At 43.8% G+C, this 26,996-nt stretch overlaps 1 protein-coding gene across 8 annotated transcripts in view; it reads right to left on the reverse strand.

The window, feature by feature from the left end:
• Hectd4 (HECT domain containing E3 ubiquitin protein ligase 4) overlaps window positions 1-26,996 on the reverse strand; it is a 133,876-nt gene that overhangs the window by 42,161 nt on the left and 64,719 nt on the right. For all 8 annotated transcript variants that reach the window (XM_013503689.1, XM_005403195.2, XM_013503687.1 and 5 more), the window contains exons 33-48: window positions 26,528-26,712; window positions 24,898-25,051; window positions 23,447-23,727; window positions 23,050-23,239; window positions 22,208-22,289; window positions 20,983-21,185; window positions 19,708-19,843; window positions 17,370-17,552; window positions 16,300-16,464; window positions 15,674-15,843; window positions 13,958-14,073; window positions 4,376-4,479; window positions 2,190-2,351; window positions 1,943-2,091; window positions 957-1,036; window positions 482-645 (exon numbers count right to left, since the gene is read on the reverse strand). In XM_013503689.1, the coding sequence (XP_013359143.1) occupies window positions 482-645; window positions 957-1,036; window positions 1,943-2,091; window positions 2,190-2,351; window positions 4,376-4,479; window positions 13,958-14,073; window positions 15,674-15,843; window positions 16,300-16,464; window positions 17,370-17,552; window positions 19,708-19,843; window positions 20,983-21,185; window positions 22,208-22,289; window positions 23,050-23,239; window positions 23,447-23,727; window positions 24,898-25,051; window positions 26,528-26,712 (2,524 nt within the window). The remainder of the gene's footprint in view (window positions 1-481; window positions 646-956; window positions 1,037-1,942; window positions 2,092-2,189; window positions 2,352-4,375; window positions 4,480-13,957; window positions 14,074-15,673; window positions 15,844-16,299; window positions 16,465-17,369; window positions 17,553-19,707; window positions 19,844-20,982; window positions 21,186-22,207; window positions 22,290-23,049; window positions 23,240-23,446; window positions 23,728-24,897; window positions 25,052-26,527; window positions 26,713-26,996) is intronic.

Below are 26,996 nucleotides of genomic sequence, written 5' to 3' on the forward strand. Positions count from 1 at the left end.
TTTTTTGGTTTTTCTCCGGTACCGGGAACCGAACTCACGACCTTGCGCTTGCCAGGCAGGCGCTTTTGCCGCTGAGCTAAATCCCCAGCCCCTGGGTGAAGCAGTGTGAACCGTGAGTCTTTACCAGAGACGCCTCCAAGTTTGGGCACACTAAGCAATCCAAGAGGGTCACTTTCACAACCTAGCTGCAGAATCACTTCCCGGACTTCTGAAAGGACATAGTGTTCCTCGCACTGTTCTTCAGGGATAAGGCCAAAAGGTCAGAGTAGTAAAGCACCATATTTGTGACAAACCAGCACCCAACCCAAGGCTGTGGGGTCAACACAAAGCAAGGGTCCCACTTGCTGAGGCTCACTTTGCCCTCACTTCTGTCACTGTGCGCCACACGGCCCCCGCAGCAGCATGTGTGGGCGCTTCCCACTTTCCTTCCCGACAGGAGCAGTGACTAAGCCATGCTCTCCTTTCCCAGCAGGTCACTTGCCTTCTTCTGAATGTGAACCACAGGCCACATCCCACCAGAGACATCTTCAAGGTACGGAGAGAGGCGCTGCCCACAGTATGTGAAGTACACGCGGCCCTTGGCTGGCTGCCCCGGAGGAGGAGGGGTCCCTTCGGTTCTCTCCCAGCCGATTCCCGCCACATCACCTACAGCAGAGAGCAGCATGGGTTCCACACAGTTCAGCTCTTAGTGTCAAGTAAACACCTAAATTGCAACCGTGTTCCCGTGGGAACAAGAGAGCACGTGTCTCCTGAGCTATCAGAATGAGGCCGTGAGGGTGACAGCCTCAGAAAGGGAGGTGCGGTGTTAACTGGGGAGCAGTGATGACAAGGGTTGGTTTGCACTAAAACACAAATCACCTGCTGCTTGTTGCTAAATTTATTTAACTCGAACCCTCTCAGACCCAAGGTTGAGATGAACAGAAATACACAAGATCAAAATCTCTGGCCGCACTCACCGGGAGAGAGAGTCACATCTAAGCGGACGCTTTTCCACTGCAGCAGACTGGAGCCATTGTAGTGCACGGCCCGGCCATTGCTAGGGAGGAAGCAGCGGGGTCAAAGATCAGATGCTGTGGCCTGCACAGTGGCAGGACAAAGGTGGATGAGAGCTTCAGTAGCACAAGTGTCATCAGCAATCCTAAGAGTGGTTCTCTTTCCCAAAACCCAAATATATTTCTCAGTATTTTCTACATTGCAAGGTGCAGAGATTATTGCAATATGACTGTAATATTAAAAGCACCCCACTGGCATTTCCTAGGCCAATGAGAGTGAACCTTTCAGACACAGCACCAAACTGCAACCCCAAACCTACTTATTTATTGCAAAATGCCAATGCTGCAATTAAACCTGAATACTGAGGTTTTAGTTTAGAAAAACAACTCATATATTAACATCTTTTGTCTTAAAAATACAGTAACATACATGCTGCAGCAGACTCTGTTATCATTGAAAGCTCTAAAAAGTTCACCATTACTGGCCTAGACTGTCTTCCTAGAAAAGGATATAAATCACAAGGACACACTTAGGAAACAAAGATAGCCAGGCGTGGTGGTACAGGCCTGTAACCCCAGCACTCGGGAGGTTAACACAGGAAGATTGTTGTGAGTTCGAGGCCAGCCTGGACTACAAAGTGAGCTCAAGGCCAGCCTGAACTGCATAGCGAGACCCTGTCTCAAAAAGACAAAAAAAAAAAAAGAAAAGAAAAGAAACAAAGATAAACAGGTTTCTTGTGCAGAACAACTATGAAGAAATCATGCAATACAGTACACACTGTAAATCCCAAACAGGGAACATACCATGTTCTTTCCTCCAAACTTACTTAGATGGAGACTGAACTCATTCCTGGCTTTCTGATACCTATAAACACTTCAGGGGAAGCTGCTGCTCTCTGAGACGCAAACCCACTTTCCTTTTTAAAATAAGAGCAGCAGTAGCCACTTACTTGTGGAAGAGGCAAGTGCCCACCGGGTTGGTCCAGGCCCCGTCTCGTTTCTCTGCTTCTGTAGCAAAGCCAAAGGAGACTATCGGTCCAGTGTCATCGTCAGTGTCTCCATAGGAAACAATCTCAACTTCCCAGTAAAAAGATGGGGCCTGGAGAGACACCAGTAGAGGGTGACAGTCAGACAGGTTGGCCAGGCACCGAACGTGGACTTTTCCTCTCACCAATACTGTGCTACCTGCTGTCTCACCTGTACTGGCAGAGGTGAGGTGGCATAGATAAAAGTGCCCCGAGGCAGACCTCCTCCCGCGCTGGGGTCAGCCAGGAAGGTGACAGAGGTCAGGTGAGACGAGAACATGCAGGCTCGCACAGGAGGAAACACTCTCGAGGGGCTCCAAGTGATCTCTTTGGGCTGCATGGAGGAAATCACACGTATTCAACAGAACTGGAGGCACAAGTCCCAATACCCTCTCCAGGAAGAAAAGTAACTTGTTTCTGATGGTATGAAAATATTGGTGTGTAAAAAAATATTTGTGATGCCAGGGGTTAAACTCAGGGCCTTTCACATGTGCTTTACTGCTGAACTATACCCCCAACCCGTACATACATATTTTTTCCTATGTCCACACCTGTTCTGTAGAAAAAATCATTTTTAACTCTGTTACTGTTAATTTTTAAAAATTCTAGCTGGGCGTGGTGGCACATGCCTGTAATCCCAGCACTCGGGAGGCTGAGGCAGGAGGATTGCTGCGAGTTCGAGGCCCATCTGGCTACATAGTGAGTTGAAGACCAGCCTGAGCTGCATAGCAGACCCTGTCTCAAAAAGACACACACACATACAAACACTAATACTTATCTCTGTATTTCTTCTTCTTTTGCTTATTACATTATCTGTACTTTCCCCTTAGGCTTTGTTTTTCCTCCACTCTGAGAGCTGTGGGTGGAATTCTTACTTATCTACCCGTTCTTACACTCATGAACACTTATCCTCAGAGTTCCACGTGGCTACAGGACAATTTCAGTTCAGTCCACAATCAGAAATCAAATTCCTATGACTTAATGTACAGCTCAAGGCTACACAAGGGTACAATGAGGACACTTTCCCCTTTTAGGTTAGTTGCCTTATATTCATAATTTTTAAACAATTTAATCACTGAAGCTTCAGGCTTTTCTATCAGACAAAGCATATCTTTTTAACTCCCAATTTCACTATACCCTACAGAAAGAATTGAAAGATGCATGTGAAGACTTGGCTCCATGGGTGTGAATCAGATCACAACAGCAAAAGCTCAGTTCAAGCTGGCCTTGAAGAAACTTTGTAGCCCGGTTGGCCTTGAATTCACAGGGACCCTCCGGCCTCAGCCTCCCAAATGCTGGGATTATAGGCGTGTACCACCACGCCCAGCATGTTTTTTCTCTCATGTATTTTTGTTGTTTTATTGCTAGGTATAAAACCCAAGGCCTTGTGTGTACTCTACACTGCGCTTTGCTCCTGGCCCTGGCCATTTTTTAAATGTACTTTAAAAAAAAAAAAAATGTACTTTTAACTTTATTTTTTAACTTTATTTTTTGGAAATAATTTCTTTTTTTTTGGAAATAATTTCAAGACCACAGGAAAACTCCAAGAGTATCAGTCTTGTACACTTAGCTAGATGTGTCAATTTATTTATTATAATTCACAAAATATACAATTTGCCCATTTAAAATGTACAGGGCAGTGTTTTCGGTATATTCACCAAGTTGTGCAACCACCACTAAGATCTAATTGTAGAACATTTCTTCCTAGTTAAAAGAAATCTGTATCCATTAGAACTCAATTCGTGTTCTGCTCTCCAACTCCTTGCCCCAGCCCTCAGTAAGCAGCAATCTATTTGCTTTATCTATGGATTTGCCTGTATTAGAAATTTCATAAAATATGTTGTCTTTTTATACTACTGGCTTCTTTCACTCATCTTAATTTCAGGGTTTCTCCATTCACAGCGTGGCCAAATTAACGTTTTCTTGCCTGGATACACTACATTTTGTTTATTCCCCGAATATTTAATGGGCATTGGACGGTTGTGAACAATGCTGCTGCAAACATTCAAAGATGTACCAACTTTTAGTACTTTGCTACTTTTGTTTTTTAATTATTCTCATTCTCTAAATATACTTACTACAAACTGGACTATAGAACTAAGATTGTTTAAAAGCTGCCTTTTTCTGTTGTTAACATAGAGAAACTATTTGTAAGTTAATAAATTCTGCTCCCTACTACAGTTTTCCAAAATTCAGAATGCCAGCTCAGTAGGCTTTGACACTCAAAGGTGAGGACATGTCATCGCAGAGCGTGCATTTCCAAAAGACTTTGCAAACACTCTTTCTAAACATTCTTGACTTGGTGCCTGGCCTTCCTGACTGCCCTGAGGGCGGTGTGAGGCAGCTCAGAGGGCTCACCTGTCTCCGGTCAGCCTGCAGGGGTGGCGGCGGTGGCCGCGCACAGTCCCGGTAGAGCATCCTCAGTCGCTCACACTGTACCTCCACCACAGCAAGCCGCTCTCCTGCAGAGGACACATCAGATCTGTGAAATAAGACCTGCAACCCCCAAGAGGGTGCCGACTCTGTTCGGTAGCACTCAGCACGATAAATTCATTCATATAGATCATGCAAACGTTTACAAAAGAGCAAATACCCTGCGACATTTTTGTCTACTATGTGTGACTCTGCAGTGTGGCAACATGGGCGAGTGCGTGGCTCTGGAGTTAGACTACTTGGACTCAGAACTGGCTCCACTATTCAATATTTACTGTCTTACTTCCAATATGAGGGGGTAACAGTGCCTATGACCCGCACGCGAGCTAAAATAACTCAAGTAGAGCCCTCAGCCATGTTCCTAACACAGGGCAAACATTCAACAGATGACAGCCATTACTCTCATCACCTAACAAATGAAGTCTATTCTTCTTCACATCTAAATTGATTTGTAAAGAACTAATGTCTACTGATACCTCCTAAGAGGCATGCAAACTGCTAGATGTTGAAGAATACGAAGACACAAGGTAAGTACACGCCCACGTGGGCCGTCCCCCACTACGGAACATAATACGAAGCTCAAGCCCAGGCACAGATGAGTGGTCAACGACCTCATTCTACTGAAGACAGCATTATAACTTAGATCTTGGGGGAAAAAAAAGAATTTCAATGAACAGAAAAGGAAGGGAATTCTAGGTGGCTCAACACTATGAGAAAAGGTCTGTAAAAGTCAAGTGTGAGAGGCAGTAGGAATACACCACATGATACTCAAAATGGAGCAAAGATCTAATTTTTAAAAAACCTATAGCTAAAAACATAAAACTATTAAAAGAAAATATAGGTGTAGAACAAAAAGACTTTGGCTTAGACACCATTAGGATTAAAAAGCGCTAACAGTTTCTCAGCTATGACTCCCAAAACACAAGTAACAAAAGAAAGCTGGGTCAACTCAGCCTCCTCAAGATGAAATTTTTGTTTATTTTTTTTTTATTTTAAAGAGTAAAAGAAGGATAACAATAATTGGGGAGGCTTACCAAATTACAGACAAAGTGGTAGGAAATTATCAATGGTTATTGTTTTACATATTGTTATCTACAAGATAGTTTCTCAGGAAAGGATGAAATTTTTGTGTGTGTCAACAGATATTAACAAGAAAGTAAAGAGACAACCTGTAGAATAGAAGAAAAACATTGCAAGTTACAGTTGACCATTGCTTCTCGGCCTTTTGGCTAAGATCAAGTGTACAGTTGACCCAGGACTAGTATATCTAAAATATATAAAGAACTCTTTTAACTCAACAATAAAAAGACAAATACAGTGTTACCTTGGTTCACAAACTTAATTTGTTCCACAATTGTGGAAAACATAGCCAATGTTTGTGTTCTTGCAGGGAAGATGACTACAGTCATGTTGTTACCCAGTGCAAAGTTCAAAAACAAAAACAAAATTCTACTAAATGCTTCTGTTTGTGCATCAAATTGTTTGCAAACAAAAGCATTCGTGAACTGAGGTACCACAGTAACCAGACTAAAAAGTGGACAAGGGATTTAAACAGAAGTATCTCCCAACAGAATATAAGAATGTCCAATAGGTATGTGAAGAGAAGCCTAGTTATTCGGAAAATGCAAAATAAAACCAAGCGTACCATTTCATACCTCCTAGGACAATTAGGATAAAAAAAGATGGACAATACAAGTGTTGGCAAGAATGAGGAATAACTGGAAACTTCTACACTGCTGGAATGTAAATGGTATGGTCACTTTGGCAACAGTCCTCCAAAAAAGCACAGATTTACCATATGAGCTAGTAGCCCCATTCCTAGGTATATGTAAAATACCCAAGAGAATTAAGAGGATGTCTATATAAAAATTTGTATATGAGCCACACATGGTGGCACACACCTGTAATCCCAGCACTCGGGAGGCTGAGGCGGGAGGATTTTTGTGAGTTTGAGACCAGCCTGGGCTACAAAGTGAGCCAAGGCCAGCCTGAACTGCATAGTGAGACCCTGTCTCAAAAAGACAAAAAAAAAAAAATTTGTATATGAACGTTTATAGCTTCATTATTCATGATAGTCAAAGAATAAAACACACAAGTAACTATAAATTGACTAAAGAATAAAAAAAAGTGGTCTATCCATTCAGTGACATGTTATCAAGTCATAAAAAAGAATGAAATACTGGTATGTGCTATGACACAAATGAGTTTTAAAAACATTATGCTAAGCTGAGTGTGGTGGTGTACATCTATAATCCCAGTACTTGGGAGGTTGAGGCAGGACTATCATTCTGAGTGTAAGGCCAGCTGAACTACATGGTAAGACCTGTCTCAAAACAACAACAAAAACCAACATCATGCTAAGTGAAAGACACCTCACCCAAAAGGCCAGATGTTGCATGATTCCATTTTATAAAATGTAAGCAAATTCACAGAGACAGAAAGGAGATTGGCACTGCCAGAGGATGGGGAGCGGGAACAGGGGTGTGACTGCTTAACAGGTATGATGGTAGGTTTTGGAATAGGTGGGAGGTGGAAATATTCTAGAATTAGATAGTGGTAATATTTGTAGAACTGTGAGTATACTAACATCTACCAAGCTGTGCACTTTTTTTTTTTTTGGTTTTTCTCCGGTACCAGGAACTGAACTCACGACCTTGTGCTTGCCAGGCAGGCGCTATGCCGCTGAGCTAAATCCCCAGCCCCTAAGCTGTGCACTTTAGAGTGATAAATTGGTATGTAAATTATTTCTCAATTAAAAAAATAAAAGATCGCTTAGCAAGACTACAGTGTATACAGTCCAGCAAAATAAAACATAGTTTATGTAAAATAATGGGGAAATACCATTGGTTCTACTGTCACAACAGACACATCAGGTACAGTCCGTGGTATGGGTTACAAGGGGACAGGAATCACGAGACAATAGCACAGTCAGAAGAGCCGGCAACAAAACTGGGCCACAAGTGCCTCTCAGTGGCAACATCAGAGAGTGAAACTGTTAAATGACAGGACTCACGGAGTCTAGGAATAAAAGTCAACTGGAGCCCAAAAGAGTCTGGCAGACACTTTCCAATCGGTTTTGTTAAAATGCCTTGGAAAATTTTTCTGAGTGACCTCATACACAGATCATACAATGAATAACCACCAGTGTCCTTTTAGTTAACAGTAACACGTTATAGCTCAATGCAGACAGGACTCATACTAAATAACAGGTAAAAACAATTCTTGGAGAAGAGGGTGGAGATCAGGCTTCCTTTTTTTTTTTTTTTGAGACAGGGTCTCGCTATGCCGTTCAGGCTTGTCTTGAGCTCACTTTGTAGCCCAGGCTGGTCTCAAACTCGCGATGATCCTCCGGCCTCAGCCTCCCAAGTGCTGGGATTACAGGCGTGTGCCACCGTGCGTGGCAAGAACAGGCTTCCTTGATGGTTGAGGAAGATTTGCTAAGAAGTGGGCTTAATATAAGAGAGTTTGTAGTTTTGTACTTCAAATCAAAGACACCAAAGACTGATTCTTCTTGGCTATAGTAACAAGTAACTGCCAGAAGCAGCAGTAAACTTGTTCTGGCGCACACGTAACTTCCTCTCATAAGCTACACCTAGGGGAGCCAGCCACTGAGCACACCCCACGCTTTCGTCAGTCACTCCCTTGAATCAGGGCTTCAAGAAGCTGTGATTGCAACATGAAAAGAGAAAGTGCAAGTGGAAGAAATTAGGAGAATAATGCCAGTGTCTTAAAACAAGATTCAAAGTGCCTGCCTTAAGGAGCTGGTTGGGGAAGTGGGCAGGACAGGATCAATTCCAGAGCATCCAAGGGACAATCAGATGTGGCAAGAGACTGGAAATGGAGGAGCAAGGAGGAAGAGGAGGAAGAAGTGGGGGGGACAGGGAGGAGGTGGCTTCCGTAACAGACTGAGTGTCGAAGGAAGCAGAGAAGTCAGGAGGAGAGCTGGCTCCTGAGTAAATGAGGACTTCTGTTTTAAATGTGCTGTATTTATGGGGCTGGGGAGGCGCACGCTTTTGAAGAAACTGCTACCAGGTCTGATCTCAATGGGGAGGAAGCCGGGAAAACTCGGCGGACAGGCAGGTAGAAGACAAGTGAGGGCCAAACCTGGAGCACAGCTTCTTTGGGTGAGGTCTGATGGTCAGTGTGTCACTCCGCCTGGTCCACCTTGACTTAACAATCTCACTTTCTGGTGGAGCTTAGGAAAGCTAAGGAAAGCTAAAACTAAACTTAGCTTTAGTTTTAAATTTTCTTTATTTTCCTGGCATGTATTTTAAACACACTTTTCTGAAATTCTTGGGAACTTTCAAAGTTTGAGAGCATATGGTTCTGGACATGGACACATCACACAGCTGGGTGAAAAGGAGACAGCTGAGCCTGGGGCTTGGTTCCTGTGATAATGTGAAATCAAGGTGCGAGCTTTCTTAGTGTCTGTGGGCCTGGTTCTCCAGTCTCAGAATCTACTTCCGGTCCTTTTTAATTACCTGTGTCCAGGTAACTTCTCAGGAGTACGGCTCCATGGGAAAAGCCCCCAGGGATGTTCCCTTCCTTAGGGAACTAGATGCCCCCCTCTTACATAGAGAGGCTATAAAATTTAGACAAGATTCAGTTAATATTATAGTAGCCAGGTCTACTACATACTGAATCACAGATGAAGTAAAATAGAAGGAATTTATTAAAATGTTTTTTGAAAATTTGAGTATCAGTAATTATTGCTTATAAACTTCATGACATTTTCATATAAAAATAAAATTTTTAATGCATTAAAAATTAAAAATCCAGGGGCCGGGATAAAGCTCAGTGGCACAAGTGCCTGCCTGGCAAGCACAAGGTTCTGAGTTCGATTCCGGCTAACTATACACCTCTGCCCAAATCCAGCCCGATATGGTAGCACCAAAAAAACAATAAACAAAATTTGTAAACTTCGTGTGGTGGTTCATACTTCTAGTCTCAGCCACATGGGAGACGGAGGCAGAAGGATCCCTTGAGCCCAGGCATTCAGGACAACCCTGGGCAGCACAGTGAGACCTCGTCAATAAGTGACTGACTAAATGTTCTCTCTCCTCTACCCACCCCAATACCTTTCATGAAAAGTGTTTCTCCTAGGCCATAAAAATAACTGCTGTGCTGAAAAGTAACCCAGAATGCAGGCTGTTTTATTTTTATGAGTCTGACTCTGGAGCCAGGAAACTTTGATATTTACATTAAGCCTCAAAAGGTATTTTTAATTTTAATTAGTTAATTAATTTTTTGTTTTTTTGAGACAGGGTCTGACCATGTAGTTCAGGCTGGTCTTGAACTCACTATGTAGCCCAGGCTGGCCTCAAACTTGCAGTGACCTGCCTCAGTCTCCTGGCCTCCTGTTTGTCTCTTCTTTTCCATACAATTCATTGGTTGAGGGGTGTCCAGCAGTCTGGATTTTGCTACTTGCGTGTGTCCCTATGGGGTCATTCCTGTGCCTTGAACTCACAGCAATCCTTCTGCTTCTGCCTCTCAAGTGCTGGGTTACAGGTGTTTATCACCATGCCCGGCTTTGAACTCTAAAACTTGTCCTAGGACACTATTTTAGAACGCAGCTAGTGTGTGTGGGCTCATAGTCTTCTCTTTTGTGGCATAATTAGTAAAGTATTTCCTACACATTCCTTTCTAACTCTCTGTCCTTTTCCACTAGGAAACACAGGTAGTGCGTATGATCAAAACCACATAAGACCACTGTTCCACACTACTACATGGAGTACTACTCTGCCATAACAAAGGATTAACTCTGACAAAAAATGGATGCACCTTGAGACCATCATGTTAAGTGAAATAAATCATACACATAAGCTTAACTATCTTTTGCATGAGAAACTCAAAGTATATATAATTTAAAGAGCAAAATTAGGACGGATAATAGCAATCACGGAGATAGATCTTTTGCAAATGGGAAAGGGATCTAGAGATGGAGGGAGGTGGGGGAAGGGGAAGGGAAGAGGAAGTAAAATGATGTGCTGTGCACACGTACCACCTCCTCACGATGAATGTAATCGCTACGTGATGCAAACACACACTACCAAAAACTATAAAGCACTATAAGTCCTAGCCTGTATATTAAACAACAATGTTAATTTCCCAAATTAAGACTTTTTTATTTTATAAAATATATAAAAGAGGAAACCTAGAAACCTAGAAAGGGTGCCATACAACAGCAAGTAATTAATCCAACCAGTTGTATGTTTGCTACGGTCAGCTGAAATCTGTCTCACAATGCAATGTAAACCAAGAACATTAAAAATTAGAGGCAGCATAAGTTTTGCCTAGTGTCTCCCCGCCGCAGTCCCCGCTCCTTACTCCCTCTACCCCGTCTGAGCTCCTGAGTCGGCAGTGGCACCAACCTCCCAGCCAGGGCTGCTGTGAATCCGCGCCGTGCTCATCAGAGGCAGGGACTTGAGAAAGGCATCAGATATAGAATACAGAGGAACGGAGAAATGTACAACAAATCAACAGAAATCACTGCATTGTGAAAGAATTAAAAAATTAAAACAAAAAAGATATTAAGAGAGTTACTGACAAAGTAAATGGCCTGAAAAATAGTAAATAATATAGATAAGAAAAATAGGGAAAGGCATGGTGGTGCACACCTGTAATCCTAGCACTTGGGAGGCTGAGGCAGGAGGACCGATGGGAGTTTAAGGCCAGGCTGAGCTACACAGTGACACCTTGGCTCAGAAAGAAAGAGGCGTTGGGGGAGAGAATGAAAGAAAGAAAGAGAAAGAAAAGAAAGCTCTAAAAAGATAAAGTAAAACTGAAGATTAAGGGAGTTAACGACGCCACTTCTTCCTGAGAGTTGGTGGGAAAAACTGGTCTAGAACATCAAAGGAACGCTAACCAAATCGCGATCCTTTTCATTTGGCTGTTTCTATCCTTGGGAACAAAAGGCTAATTCCACTTAAAACACCCAGGTCAACCACCAGTTCACAGGAAGCATGAGGCTGAAGAAGCACGGGAATGACCCCACAGGGACACACGTAAGTAGCAAAATCCAGACTGCCGGACACCCCTCAACCAATGAATCGTATGGAAAAGAAGAGACAAACAGGAGAAAGCTAGACTTCCAAAGAGAGCTATGGCAACAAATTATAATGTGTGACACCCTGGGATCCTAATTTAAATAAATGTTAGGACAAATACAACCTTGAAAAAAATGGAAAATTTAATATTACAGAACTGTTGTTAATATTTTAGATGTGATAACGGCACTATGGTTGGTTACTTTTTTAGTTTTATTTATTTATTTATTTATTTTGAGATAGGGTTTTGCTATGCAGTGCAGGACAGGCTTGAACTCACCATGTAGCCCAGGCTGGCCTTAAACACACAATGATCCTACTGTCTCAGCCTCACTAGTGCTGGAACTATAGCAGTGTACTACCATACCCAGCTACAATTATTTTTTTAAAACAGTCTTTTTTTTTTTGAGACGGGGTCTCACTATGTAGATCAGGCTAGTCTTAAACTCACTACATAGCCCAGGCTGGCCTTGAACTTGTGGCAACTCTCCTGCCTCGGCCTCCTGAGTTATGGGGATTCCAGGTGTGTACCAACATATCCAGCTCAAATTTATCCTTCTTTATAGTAGAATAGTTTTTAATTTTTTTTTTTAATTTTGAGATAGGATCTTGCTACATTGCCCAAGCTAGGTTTCAATTTGCAATCCTTCTGCCCCAACCTCCAGTGCTGGGATTATAGGTGTGTGCCACAGTGCCTGGCTAACAATCCTTATTTTTTAGAGACATGTACTAAAATATTTACACATAAAATAATATCTAAAATTAAAAATAATCCTGGGGGTGTAGCACAGAAGAAACAGGACCAGTCGAGTGTGGTGGCGCACGCCTGTAATCCCAGCACTTGAGAGGCCGAGGCCAGAGGATCACTGTGAGTTTGAGGCCATCCTGGGCTACATAGCGAGTTCAACGCCACCCTGAACTACACAATGAGACCCTGTCTCAAAAAAAACAAAAATAAATAAACAAACAAACAAACAAATAAATAACAGAGAAAGAGACTGTCTCAAACAAGAACTGCTGGGCGTGGTGGTGCATGTCTGTAATCCCAGCACTCAGGAGGCTGAGGCAGGGCCAGGGATATAGCTCAGCGGCACAAGTGCTTGCCTGGCAAGCCTGAGATCATGAGTTCTATTCCCAGTACAAAAAAAAAAAAAAAAAAAAAAAAGACAACACCAAAACATCAAATAAAGATTTTTTTTTTTAATGAATAAAAACTCAATAAAGATCTTTTTTTTTTTTTTTGAGACAGGGTCTCCTATGTAGCCCAGGCTGGCCTCAAACTCACAGCAATCCTCCTGCTTCAGTCTCTTGAGTGTTGGGATTTTAGGTGTGTGCTACCACATTTGGTAATAAAAGATCTTTAAAAAAAAAAGGAAGAAACAAACAGGACCAGCCATGAGACAATTACTGAAACTGGATCATGGAGACAGGTGGAATCAGTATGCTGGTCTCCCTATGTCTGTCTTTGTATATTTTCTTGAACATACACATCCTGCCAGGCGTGGAGGCTCACGCCTGTAATCCCAGCACTCTGGAGGCTGAGGCAGGATCCAGGAGGACTGTTTCAAGTTTGAGGCCAGCCTGGGCTACAAAGTGAGCTCAAGGCCAGCCTGAACTGCATAGCGAGACCCTGTCTCAAAAAGACAAAACAACAACAACAACAACAAAAAAGAACATACACATCCTGCTAAGGAAGGATATCCATGCAATCTCTTCATTTTGAAGTTAAATGTAGCCAGTAACAATAGTCAGTATGTAACTGCCATCCCCCCAGACACCTCCTAAAGAGTGCTGAAAGGCAAATGAAAGCGATGCATTAACCGCTTAACAGTCTGCCCAGGGTGTCACTTGGGCACTGCATTTGTTTCCATACTGACTATCCTGAGTGTTGCTTGGCAGGTGTCATTTCAACCAGCTGATTCTTGTATTGAATAAGTTTGATAAAATTGTTGTTTTTAGGCTGGGCATGGTGGCACACACCTGTAATCCCAGCACTCGGGAGGGTGAGGCAGGAGGATCACTGTGAGTTCGAGACCAGCCTGGGCTACACAGTGAGCTCAAGGCCAGCCTGAACTGCAAAGGGACCCTGTCTTAAAAAGACCAAAAGAAAAAGTTTTTATATTTTCTGTTACATTATCTTATAAAAATTAACGAAAAATATATGCAAATTTTGGTCATTCTGTATTTAAATAATTGGACTGATAAGTGGTTAATATGAGTGGTGCAAAGAAAGCAGCTGATATGGTCCTAAAACTAAACTGACGACTGATTTCCCTGCTGCTGCAAACTGCAAGCCTCTTACATACACCTCTAGTTCTGGGTGAAGGTAAGCTGTGATAAACATTGTCCTTGCAGCTCAGCTACGTGACGTGTGCACGAGCACAGATAACATCCATTATTACACTGCAGAGTGCTGACCAAACTCGCTTGCGAGGGTGTCAGGAGAATGCCGGATACTTACCCGCGCTGCACTCCTGGGCTACTAGGTTAAGCACCTCCACAGCTGCTGGACACTGCTGGAGGAACTCTTCACAAAATAAGCTGTCTTCTAAAAGCTGGGCCATGACCAGGCAGGCTCTTAATGTTAAAAGATTTACAATATTTCAAAGTCATCAGTGTTCATTCTCTAAAAAGTCAACTGTGAAAAACAGTTCAATCAATTTTGTCCCCCAGTTTATACCCCCTATTAGTCTTGTTTTTTTCTAAGCTGGACTGGCTTGGAAATGCTGAACACAGTTGCCCTCCATATCTCTGGGGTTCTGTACCCATGGATTCAATCAACTGGAGACAGAAACTATTTGGGAGAAAACTGCATCTGTACCAAACCCGTGCAGACATTTATTTTGGTTGTCACCTCCAAAACAACACACTACAACTACTTCCATAGCATGTGTGTTGTATTAGGGTTGTAAGTCACCCAGGGGTGACTAAAGGGACATGGGAGGTTCTGTGCAAATACTGTGCCATTCTATAGAAAGGATTTGAACATCTTCAGATCTGGGTACCCTGGGGGATCTTGGACTCAATCCCTACACATACCAAGGGACTACTGTGTAAGTAACTTTTCTTTTTTCACATAGTAGCTGCTGAATTGCATAGACAATCACTACTAACTCTATATGTTAATTTCTCTCACTTGATTCAACACATACATCATTAAGTTTCATTGTCAAAAGGAAAAAGGGTTACTAAGTATTCGGGAGGCTGAAGCAGGAGGATTGCTGTAAAGTTGAGGCTAGCCTGGGCTACATAATGAATTCAAGGCCAGCCTGGACTACATAGCTAGACCTTGGCTCAAAAAACAAAACAAAACATACCCACCCTCAAAGAAAAAAACACGTTACTCCTGTTTAATAGGAAATAAACATATTTACAAAAGAAGACTGCAGTCCTTTCCAACACTAACACTGTGTGCATTCCCTGGTTTACCTATCAACAGTTTATAAAGTGATGGCTTAAGCCATTTTAAAAAGTGGCAGAGTTATTCCTGTGATAGAACAAAGTCCTCTTATCAGAGTAAACTAGTATGGCCTCACCTATGACTTCCCTACATCACACTTCAATATTCCGATTGTTAGCCCAGTGTGGTGGTGCACACCTGTAATTCTAGCAGTAGGGACGCTGAGGCAAGAGGATTGCCATGTCTGGGCTGCACAGTGAGACCCTGTCTCAATAAAAAATATTTTCAATTGTTTATCTATTTTTTTTTTTTTTTTTTGAGACAGGGTCTTGCTATATAGTTCAGGCTGGCCTTGAACTCACTCTGTAGCCCAAGCTGGCCTTGAACTCATGCCAATCCTCCTGCCTCAGCCTCCTAAAGGCTACAATTATAGGCATGTGCCACCACACCTGACTGTTAATCATTTTAGGTGCACATCTCAACTTTATTTTGGAATACAGAAACTGGGTAAGCCACAAACTGTAGTAAACAGAGTGTGAATCAATGCTTTCTATTATTTAGCTGGCAGGAGCTACAAGCTATGAACCCTTAAAATTTGGGGCAATAGACTGGGGATACGGCTCAGTGGTAGAGTTCTTGCCTTGCATGCACAAGACCCTGGGTTCGATCTCAAGAACCATACAAAAAAAATCTGAGAGGAAGGCCCACTCGGCACTCGGCACCCCTGCCTCATCACCTGCTCCCTCAACGTAGAGGCCATCTAGCAAGGGTGCTCACCTGGTTCTTATTTCGGCTAGAAGCCGGACAACTGCCATCACAGGAGCTGACCCGTCTCCTGCTGCAGGCAGTGAGGTGTGAATGGAGAGGCTGCCCTCCTGCGGAAGCAGCATGGACTGGACCGCTTGCACCACCTTCTCAGTAATGGACAGCTTGTGAAGGGGCAGAGCCTGATGGTGCGGATGGGGAGGGAAAGGCACAGAGCTAGTCAGCTAGTCAGTTTATAGGAAATGAAGGTGTAAATAAAAACATTAGAGAAAATGCAAATAAGATCTTATCTATCAAAAGTACTAAATATGGTATTTAGCCAACAGATAACTGAACTTTTTCTTTCTGTCTTTTTTCTTTTTTTTTTTTTGGTACCGGGAATTGAACTTAGGACCCCGTGCTTGCCAGGCAGGCACTTATGCCATTGAGCTATACTCCCGGCCCTGAACTTTTTCAACCAGATGAAAATTTCACACAAATCTCACTAACAGTTACGACCAATACATAAACACTGTACAACATGGGTAAAGTTTAGGATGTCCACATGCTCCTGTCCTGAGCATGTGCACATTACTCACTACAGTGCTATTAGCCAGCACCAGACAGCACTGTGTGGAGAAACTGAACAATTTCCTTACCTCTGATCTCGGAACACAAAGTCTAGACAATGGAATGGTCAGCGTGTCTGATGCCTGGGAAGTCTTGCGACAGTCTATTGGGGGGAATCTGACGGTAGCTATACCTTCCTGCTCGTTGATCGAAGCCACCACTCCAATACTTCCTGATATTCCTCTACCTAAGACCTGGAGACAGAAATGGGTTAGCATGACCTGCCAGCTCTGATGTGTAAGCAGCTATCTAAAGTGGCAAATAGGAAGGGTCTTTTGACAGTTGTTTACACCTGTGCTACAGTAGTCTTTATTCTAATGTGGATACCAAACCAGGATATGAATTAAAAATAATAGGTCCGAAACATCACAGGATGTTTCTCTGTGGACAGGTCCACAGAGTGGAAACTACCAAGTCAGAGCGATTTGCAAGGGGAAGTCCTTCAACAGGTAGAGCTGGCTAATGTGAGAATCAAACCCTGTGTTACTAAAATTGCTGAAATAAAGCAACCAAGGTGATCACAACGTGCTATCATCTCAAACTATCATTTCTATTTTTTTTTTTTTTTTTTTGGTTTTTCTCCGGTACCAGGAACCGAACTCATGACCTTGCGCTTGCCAGGCAGGCACTTTTGCCGCTGAGCTAAATCCCCAGCCCCTCAAACTATCATTTCTAAAACACCGCAAAAATTACCTGGCTGACCCTGCCAGTAAAAAAAATAAATAAATAAAATATTGCAAATATTAATGACAATACAGGGCACAAATACTGTAGTTACCATTATACAGTATTATATTAGCCATTGAATAATGTATAGCACAGTATGGATTAGAATTCATGAGTTCCTCAGATTCTTTATTAAGCTTGAAGGGACAGTGTTTTGATCCAGTTAGGTGGATAATACTTATCTTAAAATGACCACTTAATACACTGGATGCTTATATTGAGGGAGGTATTTCTTTTTTTTTCCTGGTACCAGGAATTGAACTCACAACTTTGCGCTTGCCAGGCAGGCTTTGTGTCGCTGAGCTAAATCCCCAGCCCTCTGGATGCTTATATATGGGGGAGGCAATGACTTAGGAAAATGCTGGTCAATTACCTGAACCTCAGATCCTATCTTGATTGTCTCTTTGAATCCTCCCAGTGCACACAGTGCGGCGACAGCCTGGCGGGCAATTCTCTGAAGTTTGGCAAGTTTTCTGCCACTGCTGCTGCCATTTTCCAGAATGCTTTCTGCATATTTCCCCAACTGTGGAATGTACATCAATGCACGAGACAGAACCTAAGTAGGAGAAACAGCCCAGGCACCAAGAGTTAAGAGCTTTGGTTGTTTTAATATCAAGGAAGATGAAGTATCTGCAACAGTGTCTGGTTCTCATGTGTTGATGGAACTCTGAATATAGGAGGCACCAAAACACTAGTAAGTATGGCCAGTGACATTTCACTGATATATCCCTTATATAATTACACGAAACTGGAAATATACAACCTTGAAATATGGGAGAATCAAACACTGTGTTACTAAAATTGCTAAAATAAAGCAATCATTATCTGGAGAAAAACCATCCCAGCATACTGGCTACATCTCAGTTACCCTGAGGACATGTTACAAGACATTTGTTTACTTGAAGAGTGGCTGTGGAAAGGAAGAGAAGGTTATAGGTCTCTGGTTTTGGGCAACTAAATTTCTATTTGTGATGATTATTTTTGGACAAAGTACTTGGCAACATGAGCTACACAGAGGCCTCCTTAGGACTCAGTGAGCATGCGTACCACATCCCATAAACCAAGACTGCATTACCTCCCCATGTCAGTACCACTTTAACACAAGCAAGGGAAATAGCTATCACTCTCTCCTGAGAATACTGTCCTCACTTCTATAAAATCAAAACTAGCAGTGACAGGGGACAGGTCCACAGAGTGGAAACTACTAAGTCAGAGCAATTTGCAAGGGAAAACCCTTCAACAGGTAGAGATGGCTAATGTGGGGATTTCTCTTTATTGAAATGCTCCTTGGAGAGAAAACAAAGAGACCGAGAAAAAGCAGCTACTTTTGCAGCAGCACTAAGAGAAACAGACCCTAAGTCTGATTTCCAGGGCTGCAAGAAGAACTCGACAACTGCATTCATCTGCTACCACTGTTAAAAGCCAGGCCACCTCAAGAGGAACTGCCCTAAGAGGCCCCCTGGGCCATGCCCTGAATGTAAAGGTGACCACTGGAGATCAGTCTGCCCTCTGAAGAGGAGGCCCCAGAGCTCAGACCCATCCTACTAGTTAGTCCAGCAGGAATGAAGGGGCCCAGGGCATACTCTGCCTTCTCCCTCTGGCCAGACTGTCATCTCCATGGAGGAGCCCTGGGTAATCATTGTGGGAAAAAGAGGTCCAGAGGTCTGGTTGACGGCCGTGGCGGAGGAATGAGCCTGAGCAAACACGGACTCCTCGGCAAACCGAGTAAATCGCCCTGCCTAGGCTGTCCCGCTCAGACCTCTTACTTGTGCACCGCCCCTGTCAATAGTACCACCTCCAAACCATGCCCCTAGCCCGCCTCTATTGCCACGCCTCTAGCCTGCTCTATAAAACAGCTGATACTTCCGCAATAAAATCGTCTCTGCGCCATCAGCCTGATCTCCGGTGTCTTCTTTGCACCGTGTTGCCGCTTACCACGAGCCCAGGTCCCTGGACCCCAGGAGGTTCAACCTCAAATCATGACTATGGAGGAACAAGAAAACAGCCTGTTGCTAGACACAGGTGCAAGTCTCTGGGTCCTTCTTTTCAATCCTGGCCTTTCCTTCCAGCCATCACACCTCAGTGACAGGAGTCACTGGTGAGGAGGTAATATGCTATTTTTTACAACCTTTAGGCTGCAACTTGTTAGATCTTTCTTGCATATCTCTGTCTTCCTGAGAAACCACTTTGAAGATACCACCATGTATTACAGCAGCCATTGGTATTTTCCTACTCATCTATCCATAACTCTGTAATGTTTGTATTGTTCCTATGCTATTTCGTAAACGGATGTATGTTTGTTATTATTCCTACAACAACCATTGAGAATAGTTAATGATTATTCAATAGGTCACTCATGTATAGCTCTATTTATTTTCTTTGGAAGCCACTTTGAAGATACCAAAGTATAGCACAACAACTATTGATAATCTCCTACCTCTTTTGTCTGTAATTCACTATTATTTGTCTATTTGTTTTCCTGAGAAACTATCTTGTAGGTAACAATACGTAAAACAATAACCATTGATAATTTCCTACCACTTTGTCTGTAATTTGGTAAGCCCCCCCTATTATTATGTTATCCTTCTTTTACTCTTTAAAATTTAAAAAAAAAAAAGAAAAGAAATGCTCCTTCGTACACGATTCTAATGTTGCCATGGAAAACAAGCTCCCTTCTTATTTCCTCAATGAAGTGGCAACCCTGTACTAACCTTTTCTGCTGTCGTAGTCCATATTTGAGCGGCGTTTGACTCAGGTGCCATTAGCAAGCTGTGTAGCAAGGCGATCACTTCTGCAGCCATACTGTTTGCCACATGCCCACTGATGAAGGGTCGGACAGGATCAGTCCTGTGGGGTCAATATGGAAACTGTCAGTGCCCAGTGGTGGTTAAAACTGCAGAGAGGATGCTTTCAGAGCTAGTGTCACGAGGAAATATTTCCTATTTACCCATGAAAAGGCAGATTTTGTTGACTGAGAAAATGAGATGCTAAATCAGCAGTAGGATGAAATCTTTTGGGGTATCAGAAGAATCCTCGATGCTATGGTTTGAGCTTGGTTTGTTGCCTGAGGCTCTATTGTGATTAAGAGTGTGTCCCTAGGGTGGTGCTGAGGTCACTGGAGAGTATGCCCTTGGGAGGGGGCTCTCCAGAGAGGGTTGTGGCTGAAGATGTAATCTCTTGCTTTCCCAGATATGTGCTCCCACCATTGTGGTCCACCATGATGTGACCATCTGAGACCTGGGCCAATGGCAGCCCCATGCCCTTAAACCTCCAAAAGTGTACGCTGAAACCTCCTCCTTTACTAAGCTAGATGGTTTTTTGTTTTGTTTTTTTTTCCGGTACCAGGAATCAAACTTATGACCTCGCACTTGCCAGGCAGGCACTGTGCCACTGAGCTAAATCCCCAGCCCCCAAAGCTAGATGTTTCAAGAGCATCACTACACTAATGTAAAGCTAATATACTCCGAGGCAATGGACCTCAATTTTTTTTTTTTTTTTTTCCATAAGCCACGGGAATTGAAGGAAGACCCTGCACTGCAGCTGCTCCTCACTTGCAAGCATAAAACAACATGTACAAACTTCTCCAGGGCAATACTCACTTGTCCCTCCTACTCCTAGAAAGAACCGTATGCACTCAGCTGGGACAGTGGGAAAGGGGTACGTGAAAGACGCAGAAGAGAGGAAAGTAGGAGTTTACCAGTACTCAAAAGACCCCCCTGGCTCTAATGTCCACTCGGCCAGGAGCCTCCTCCCTATGCTTCCGTGACACCTTCTACCTGCACCATCTCATTCCAATAGCATCTCGGACTCTACTTGGAGTAACTTCTACAAAACATGGGTCATTTTTGCCCTCGTTTCTTATTTTTAGCAGGTCAAAGAGATGGTAAAAAATTTTTAAAAAATTATTTTAAAAAAGCCCTAAAATCAAACCCATTATGAAGTCAGCGTGAGAAGAGTAGACAGTGTCTGTCTGGTGGAAGGCTTACCTGGCAAGTTCAGAGTTCCTCTCCCGGCAAATGGAGGTCTGGGCGGTTTTCTTTTTGTCACCTGTGGACAGTCCACTCACAGTCTCTGGGTTGACAGATTCTACTGGTGGCCCGACGCTGACGATGAGGCCTGACTGTGCCCACTTGGTCGCTTTCCGGAGGGCGGCGGTGGCCTCTTCCGTGATCACTTCACAGCAACCACCCTGGCGACCAGTTTGGAGACATTTAGATTACTCACTTTGCTCTTCCCAGCACTGTGCTTTCTCTGGACACCTGAGAATGTCCAGTTACCCTCACGGGGCCCAACAATACTGGCCAATACTGGCCAGTCTTTCTTAACATTACCTGTCCGGCAGGTAAAACAATGGTATGTTACTGTTGCTTTTTTTCCTTTTCTCTATTTATGAGCCTGGGCATATTTATATATTTTCGTGAGGCATCTGTCTATTTATTATTCTTTTTTTTTTTAAATTTCTTTTTGGTACCAGGAATTGAACTCAGGACCTTGCACTTGCCAGGCAGGCACTTGTGCCGCTGAGCTATATCCCCGGCCCTATTTAGTATTCTTGAATATCTGTTATTCTCTTAGCAACCTTTCAAATCTTACTTTTGAAAACAATTTGTAGGCTAAAAAACTTTCCTGTAGGAACTAAGAAAAAATTCGTAGGTCAAAACCAAGAGATCTCTATTTACTTACTACATTTTACCATTAATGGCCAACTGTTTTTGACCAATCCTCTCTCTCGACGGGAGGGGTTGATGGGGATGGAACCCTGGCCTTGTGCATAGTAAGTGTGCATGCTAATACTGACTTATCCTAGCCCCAACTAGCTCTCTTGGCCTTCGTGAAGACCCTGCCTTCAATTTTTCACCCTGTCTCTTTGTGGCAATGTGAACTTTTCTTTCTAAGGCAGAATCTCATTATCTTGCCTTGGAAGAGTTGCACAGGCTGGCCCTGAGTACTTAACTTGGAAATCTCTTGCCACTACCTCCTGAGTGGCTGAGACTACAGGTATGTACCACTGCACCTGGTGGAACTCATTTAAAAAAAAAAGATTTCTCGGGGTGGAGGTGTACCTCAGTGGTAGAATACTTGCCTCACATGAACAAGGCCTAGGTATCAATCCCCCACACCACAAAAATAATCAATCAATTTATTATCTTAAAGCCTGGCAAATGCTCATAATCCCAGGTTTTTTAGGGCAGGTTTCCACGTGAGGGTCACCTTGGTCATGTCCCGATCCATCTTCACAACTTTCTCCATGTTGGCACCAGTACCCAGTCGGAAGGGCCGTCCTTCTGAGCTACTGAAAAAGGGAACGGAGAAAGTGTGTGACCTTACGGACACTGTAGTGACTTAAGGGCACACATGCTGCCAGGCTACCCAGTCATGGTCAGGTCATCCTTAGATTCCAAAACTGACTTTATTCATTCATTCATTCATTTGAGATGGGGTCTTGCTATATAGTTTGGGCTGGCCTTCAACACACTTTTATAGCCCAAACTAGCCTCAGACTTATGATGATTCTCCTGCTTCAGCCTCTTGCATGCTAGGATTACAGGCATGTACCACCATGCCTGGCAAAACTGGTTTTTAAAGTCAATAGTAAAAGTCTCCATTTTTTAAAAAGAAAATGACTATTACATAATTTTATGAGTAATGAACTCTAAAAACCTACATGAAAATGATGCATACACTAGAGTGCATGCATCTCTGAAGCCAGCTGCTGGGAGGGCTGGCACAAGGGCGGTACTCAGATCTCCTCAGCTTCCGAGCAAGGGGCCTCAACTGCAGATTTCCCGCAGGACACAGGCAGCAGTACATCCTGCAAAGGGCCTGGCTTTGTTGGGGCTAGAGACAAAGTAGAGTCATGGCTCAGAGCTCGGGTTCTGTGTTTCAGTTCTGCCTCACTTTCTTCACATGTCACCATAGGGTAACAGTACCTATATAAGCAGCAGGGTTGTTCAAAGGACTGGGGCAGTCAATGAATGTAAAGAGCTCACTACACAGTTCCCAGACATGGGCAGTGCCCAGTGACATGTAGCTATTACAGTCATTGCAGTCACCTTAGTAAAGGTTGGAGGACTTCATGGGAGGACTGGTCTTCCCGCTTGTGGATAAAGATGGAGAGCTTGCCATCTACTGCCTCACTCTCTTCTCCAGGATCTTTATCTCCTTTTAAGGAATTCTTGGGACTGGTTTTGGTCAATGTGGTGTCAGGTTCAGAAGCAGTAGGAGAAAGAACTGTCTGACATCCTTAAATCAAAAAGCAATACTCATTTGTAAAAACCGCAGCACTGTTTCTGACGTTCCCAGACTGATAACAAACACTGGTCGAGGAGTATCTTTTCCCCTTTCTCTCCTGCTCTGTCCCTCTCCCCCGTGTCTCCCTCCTTCTCTGCAGGACACCCAGGTGCCCTTGGGACCTGATTCAGTACCTTCTCCCATCCAGGAGCTCCTCACCTGGAACCACATAGTCGGCCAGCTTTGCTAGGAGCAGGGAGGCGATCTTGGAGGCAGGGTCGCTGGGATCTTCCTGCTCGCTGTTTAGGGAGGGGACAGAGTAGCTCCACGGGGGGAGCTCTACGTTCCCACAGTCCTCCACGCTCATCAGAGGCAGTGCCGCCCGGCACAGCTGAAGAATGATAAGGACCAGCTTTGGGGATGGGCGCTGGTCAAGCAGCAGCGAGAGGAGTTTGGACACACAAGCTGGCTGGCTCAGGATGGCTTTCCCTATGTGGCTCCTACGAAAGGAGGAATTAAAGGTCCACAAAGCTAGAAAGGGGGGCTGGTGGGTATGTGCAAGCGGTTCAACAGATCAACAGACTGAGGCTTGTGAGGACACATGGATTTGGCACTGTTTCTATGAAGGAAAATTAAGGTTTTTGTAAACATTTGATAAGAGTATATAACCTCCCAATACCACCTTTTGAGGAAGTTTTTCGTTACTTGTTTGTTTATTTATTTCTTACTATTTTCAGATTTCTGGTCTCTCTAACCAATAACCAAGACTCAGGGGGTTTCACAGAGCACCAACACTAGAAACCCAAACTAGCAGTTTTTCAGTTACTCATTTATTCCTTCATCATGAGTGCTTTGAGAGCAAAGCTACATGCAGTGGCGCACAGCCCCAGCACCTGACAAGCTGTGATGCAGGAATGGGCCTGCGGAAGGTTTTCTTTCCACTAAGGAAATCTTACTGCGCCAGTAGCGGCTGAGGAGCATGCAGTTCAATGCAGACAAAATTTGGTAGGCTCTGTGCTCACACATGGGGCACTAAATAAACCATTATAGAATTGTTTATTTTAAAGACACAGCATGAGAATTTGAAATAATTACAGCCCTGACTCGTGACTGTCCTGTGGAGGGTGAGATTTTGGTTATGGAATGCAAAAGCATCTACTCAAAATGCCAGCAGCTACTGTTCACAGGTATGAGAGCAAATGATAATATGCTACATCATGATCTAGTTATTCATCTACATAACCCTCACAGTTTGGGACTAAATACTATGTTTCAGTGACTGTTCTTTGTCTTTTTTTTTTTGAAGCAGAAGTGTTTCTAAGTCTATTTTTTTTTTGGTACTGGGAATCGAACTCAGGACCTTGTGCTTGCCAGGCAGGCGCTTGTGCCTCAGAGCTACAACCCCGGTCCCAGAAGTGTTTCAAAGGGACTAGCAATTTGGGTATTTTCTTTTTTTAAAATTGTTTTGAGACAGGTTTTCACTATGTAGTCCAGGCTGGTTTTGAACTCATGGTGATCCTCCTGCCTCAGCCTCCTGAGTGCTGAGATTACAGGTGTGCATCACCACACCCAGCTTAATTTGGTATTTCTAAAGATAACTACTATCGAAGGCACCCCAACCATGCTAAGGGAAAGCCAGCTCTCCCCAGCTCCCAACAGGCCTGCCACACCTTGAGAGGTCATTGAGAAGACTCAGGACGTCCTGCAGTGCGTCATTCCCAGCAGCCTGGTTGCCGCAGCATTCGGTCGCCCGGGCAAGATGGTTTGTGAGGAGGCTGGACACCTGACGGGCCAGACCCGAGTGCACAGCTTCCGTGGAGCCACCTTCAGAGTTAAAGAAACAAAGAGAAGGAGTGTGTTCACCACCCACGGAAGCCGTGATGAACCTGTGGGTGTGGCGAGTCCTCCTCTTGGCCTCCCATGCTAAAGTCCAAGCCTTGACTGATTTTTCTTTCTCTTGCTCAGTGTTTCTGTAGCTATGCAACTAGTACCTCCTCGTTAGGTAATATCTGCACATGAAAGCTAATAGTTCCTTCAAAAATCATTGTGTTGGGTAAGATCTCTTAGTGAAAACTGAATATGACTAATTCATGTATTACAGATGAGCATATACTGATGGCAGGAAGAACCATTCTTTTATTGATGACGAAATCCTCTTGGTTTCTTAATTCATACTTTCCTTTCCTCAAACACAATAAAAGACTGTTCTGCATTTCCATGTGCTTCAGACTTCCAGAGACCCCTAAACACCCCTTATAAAAGCTACAGAAGATTATTCATCATTTCCCGAATTTCCTATGCATTTCTGGATCCCTGAGCATACACATGCCATTTGTTCTGCTTCAAACTCCTCTTCACTCCTCAAAAATAGCTCACACGTCACCACCTTGCTGAAGCTTTGCCCGATCCCTCCATCCCTCCATCCCTTGCACAGTGGGTCTCTAGGAGCCTTGATGCTTCCACAGGACTTTGCAAGTTCCTGGTCATAGCTTTGACACCACTGGAATGTTTTGTTCAGTAGTCTGTTTTCGCTGCTAAGACCATAGTTCTTAAAGGGAGGCACAATTCCTGATTCATCATCGGCCTGAATATAACAGGTTCCCAAGACATTACAATGCATAGTGAATGGATAAACAGACAAATAAACAACTTAAATGGACAGACTGGGATATTGTGGAGAAATTTATTTAAGTTCACTTTTTAATTTCAGTAGTGGGTATTGAACCTACGGGCTCTCTACTATTAAGCTGCAACTCCAGCCTTGAGCGTGTGTGTGTGTGTGTGTGTGTGTGTGTGTGTGTGCGTGTGCGTGTTTGAGACAGGGTCTCACTACATTGTCCAGGCCAGGCTTGAACTTGCAATCTTCCTGCCTTAGCCTCCTGCAGCTCTGGGATGACAGGCACAACCACTGCACTTAGCTTTAGGTTTACTTTTTAAATTGGATTGGTCACTAAAAATAAAATTTAGAAATATGCCCTTGAAAATTCAACTGACAGTTGTAAAACTATGTGGAGATAGCAGTATTGACAATAAAATTGACAATAAAATAATAAAAGTATCCTCTCCATTTACTAGAGCTACTCCGCCAGGATGCCAGGATGGTGTTTAGTGCCGTGGGGCAGCTGTGCATTTTCACAGAAACACACTGCTGAAAAGGCCCTCATGAAACTGTTGACTGATGAAGCCAGTCTGACTATGTACCACAACAGTGCCTTCTTCCCCTGCCCCACCCAGCACAACAATGTGACACACACTCACGCCAAGGGAAGAAGCCAGGGTAGAACGGAGTCTCGTGCTCACCTTCCTCTTTTTCCCACTCGACACAGCGGTTGGCAAGCACCTGGAAGGCAGCCCAGGCCATGGTGGCCACTTTCTGCTTCTTGGTCTGTTTCTCACTGGAGCTAGACTCCGTCTGACTGCTCAAGCTGCACAGTCGATCCATGAGCTGGACAAGGCCACTTCGCACCAGGCACTTCTCTTCACTCCTGGCAAAGGGGCACAGGTGCCATGAAAAAACCACATCTCACTCACTCTGGGGAACCTCTAGGAAGTTTCAGATTGCCAAAGAGGCAAGAAACTTGTGATGCTGTTCTTTGCCTACCCTTGAGGACACTGCCATGTACAATTAACACAAAGCTCCTTCCCTGTAAAGATGACTTCCATCAAAAACAAGGAACTTCAGGGCTGGGGATTTAGCTCAGCGGCAAAGCGCCTGCCTGGCAAGCGCAAGGTCGTGAGTTCGGTTCCCGGTACCGGAGAAAAACCAAAA

Source organism: Chinchilla lanigera, unplaced genomic scaffold, assembly GCF_000276665.1.
Source record: "Chinchilla lanigera isolate Chin_1 unplaced genomic scaffold, ChiLan1.0 scaffold00081, whole genome shotgun sequence".
NCBI classification, from domain to species: Eukaryota; Metazoa; Chordata; class Mammalia; order Rodentia; family Chinchillidae; genus Chinchilla; species Chinchilla lanigera.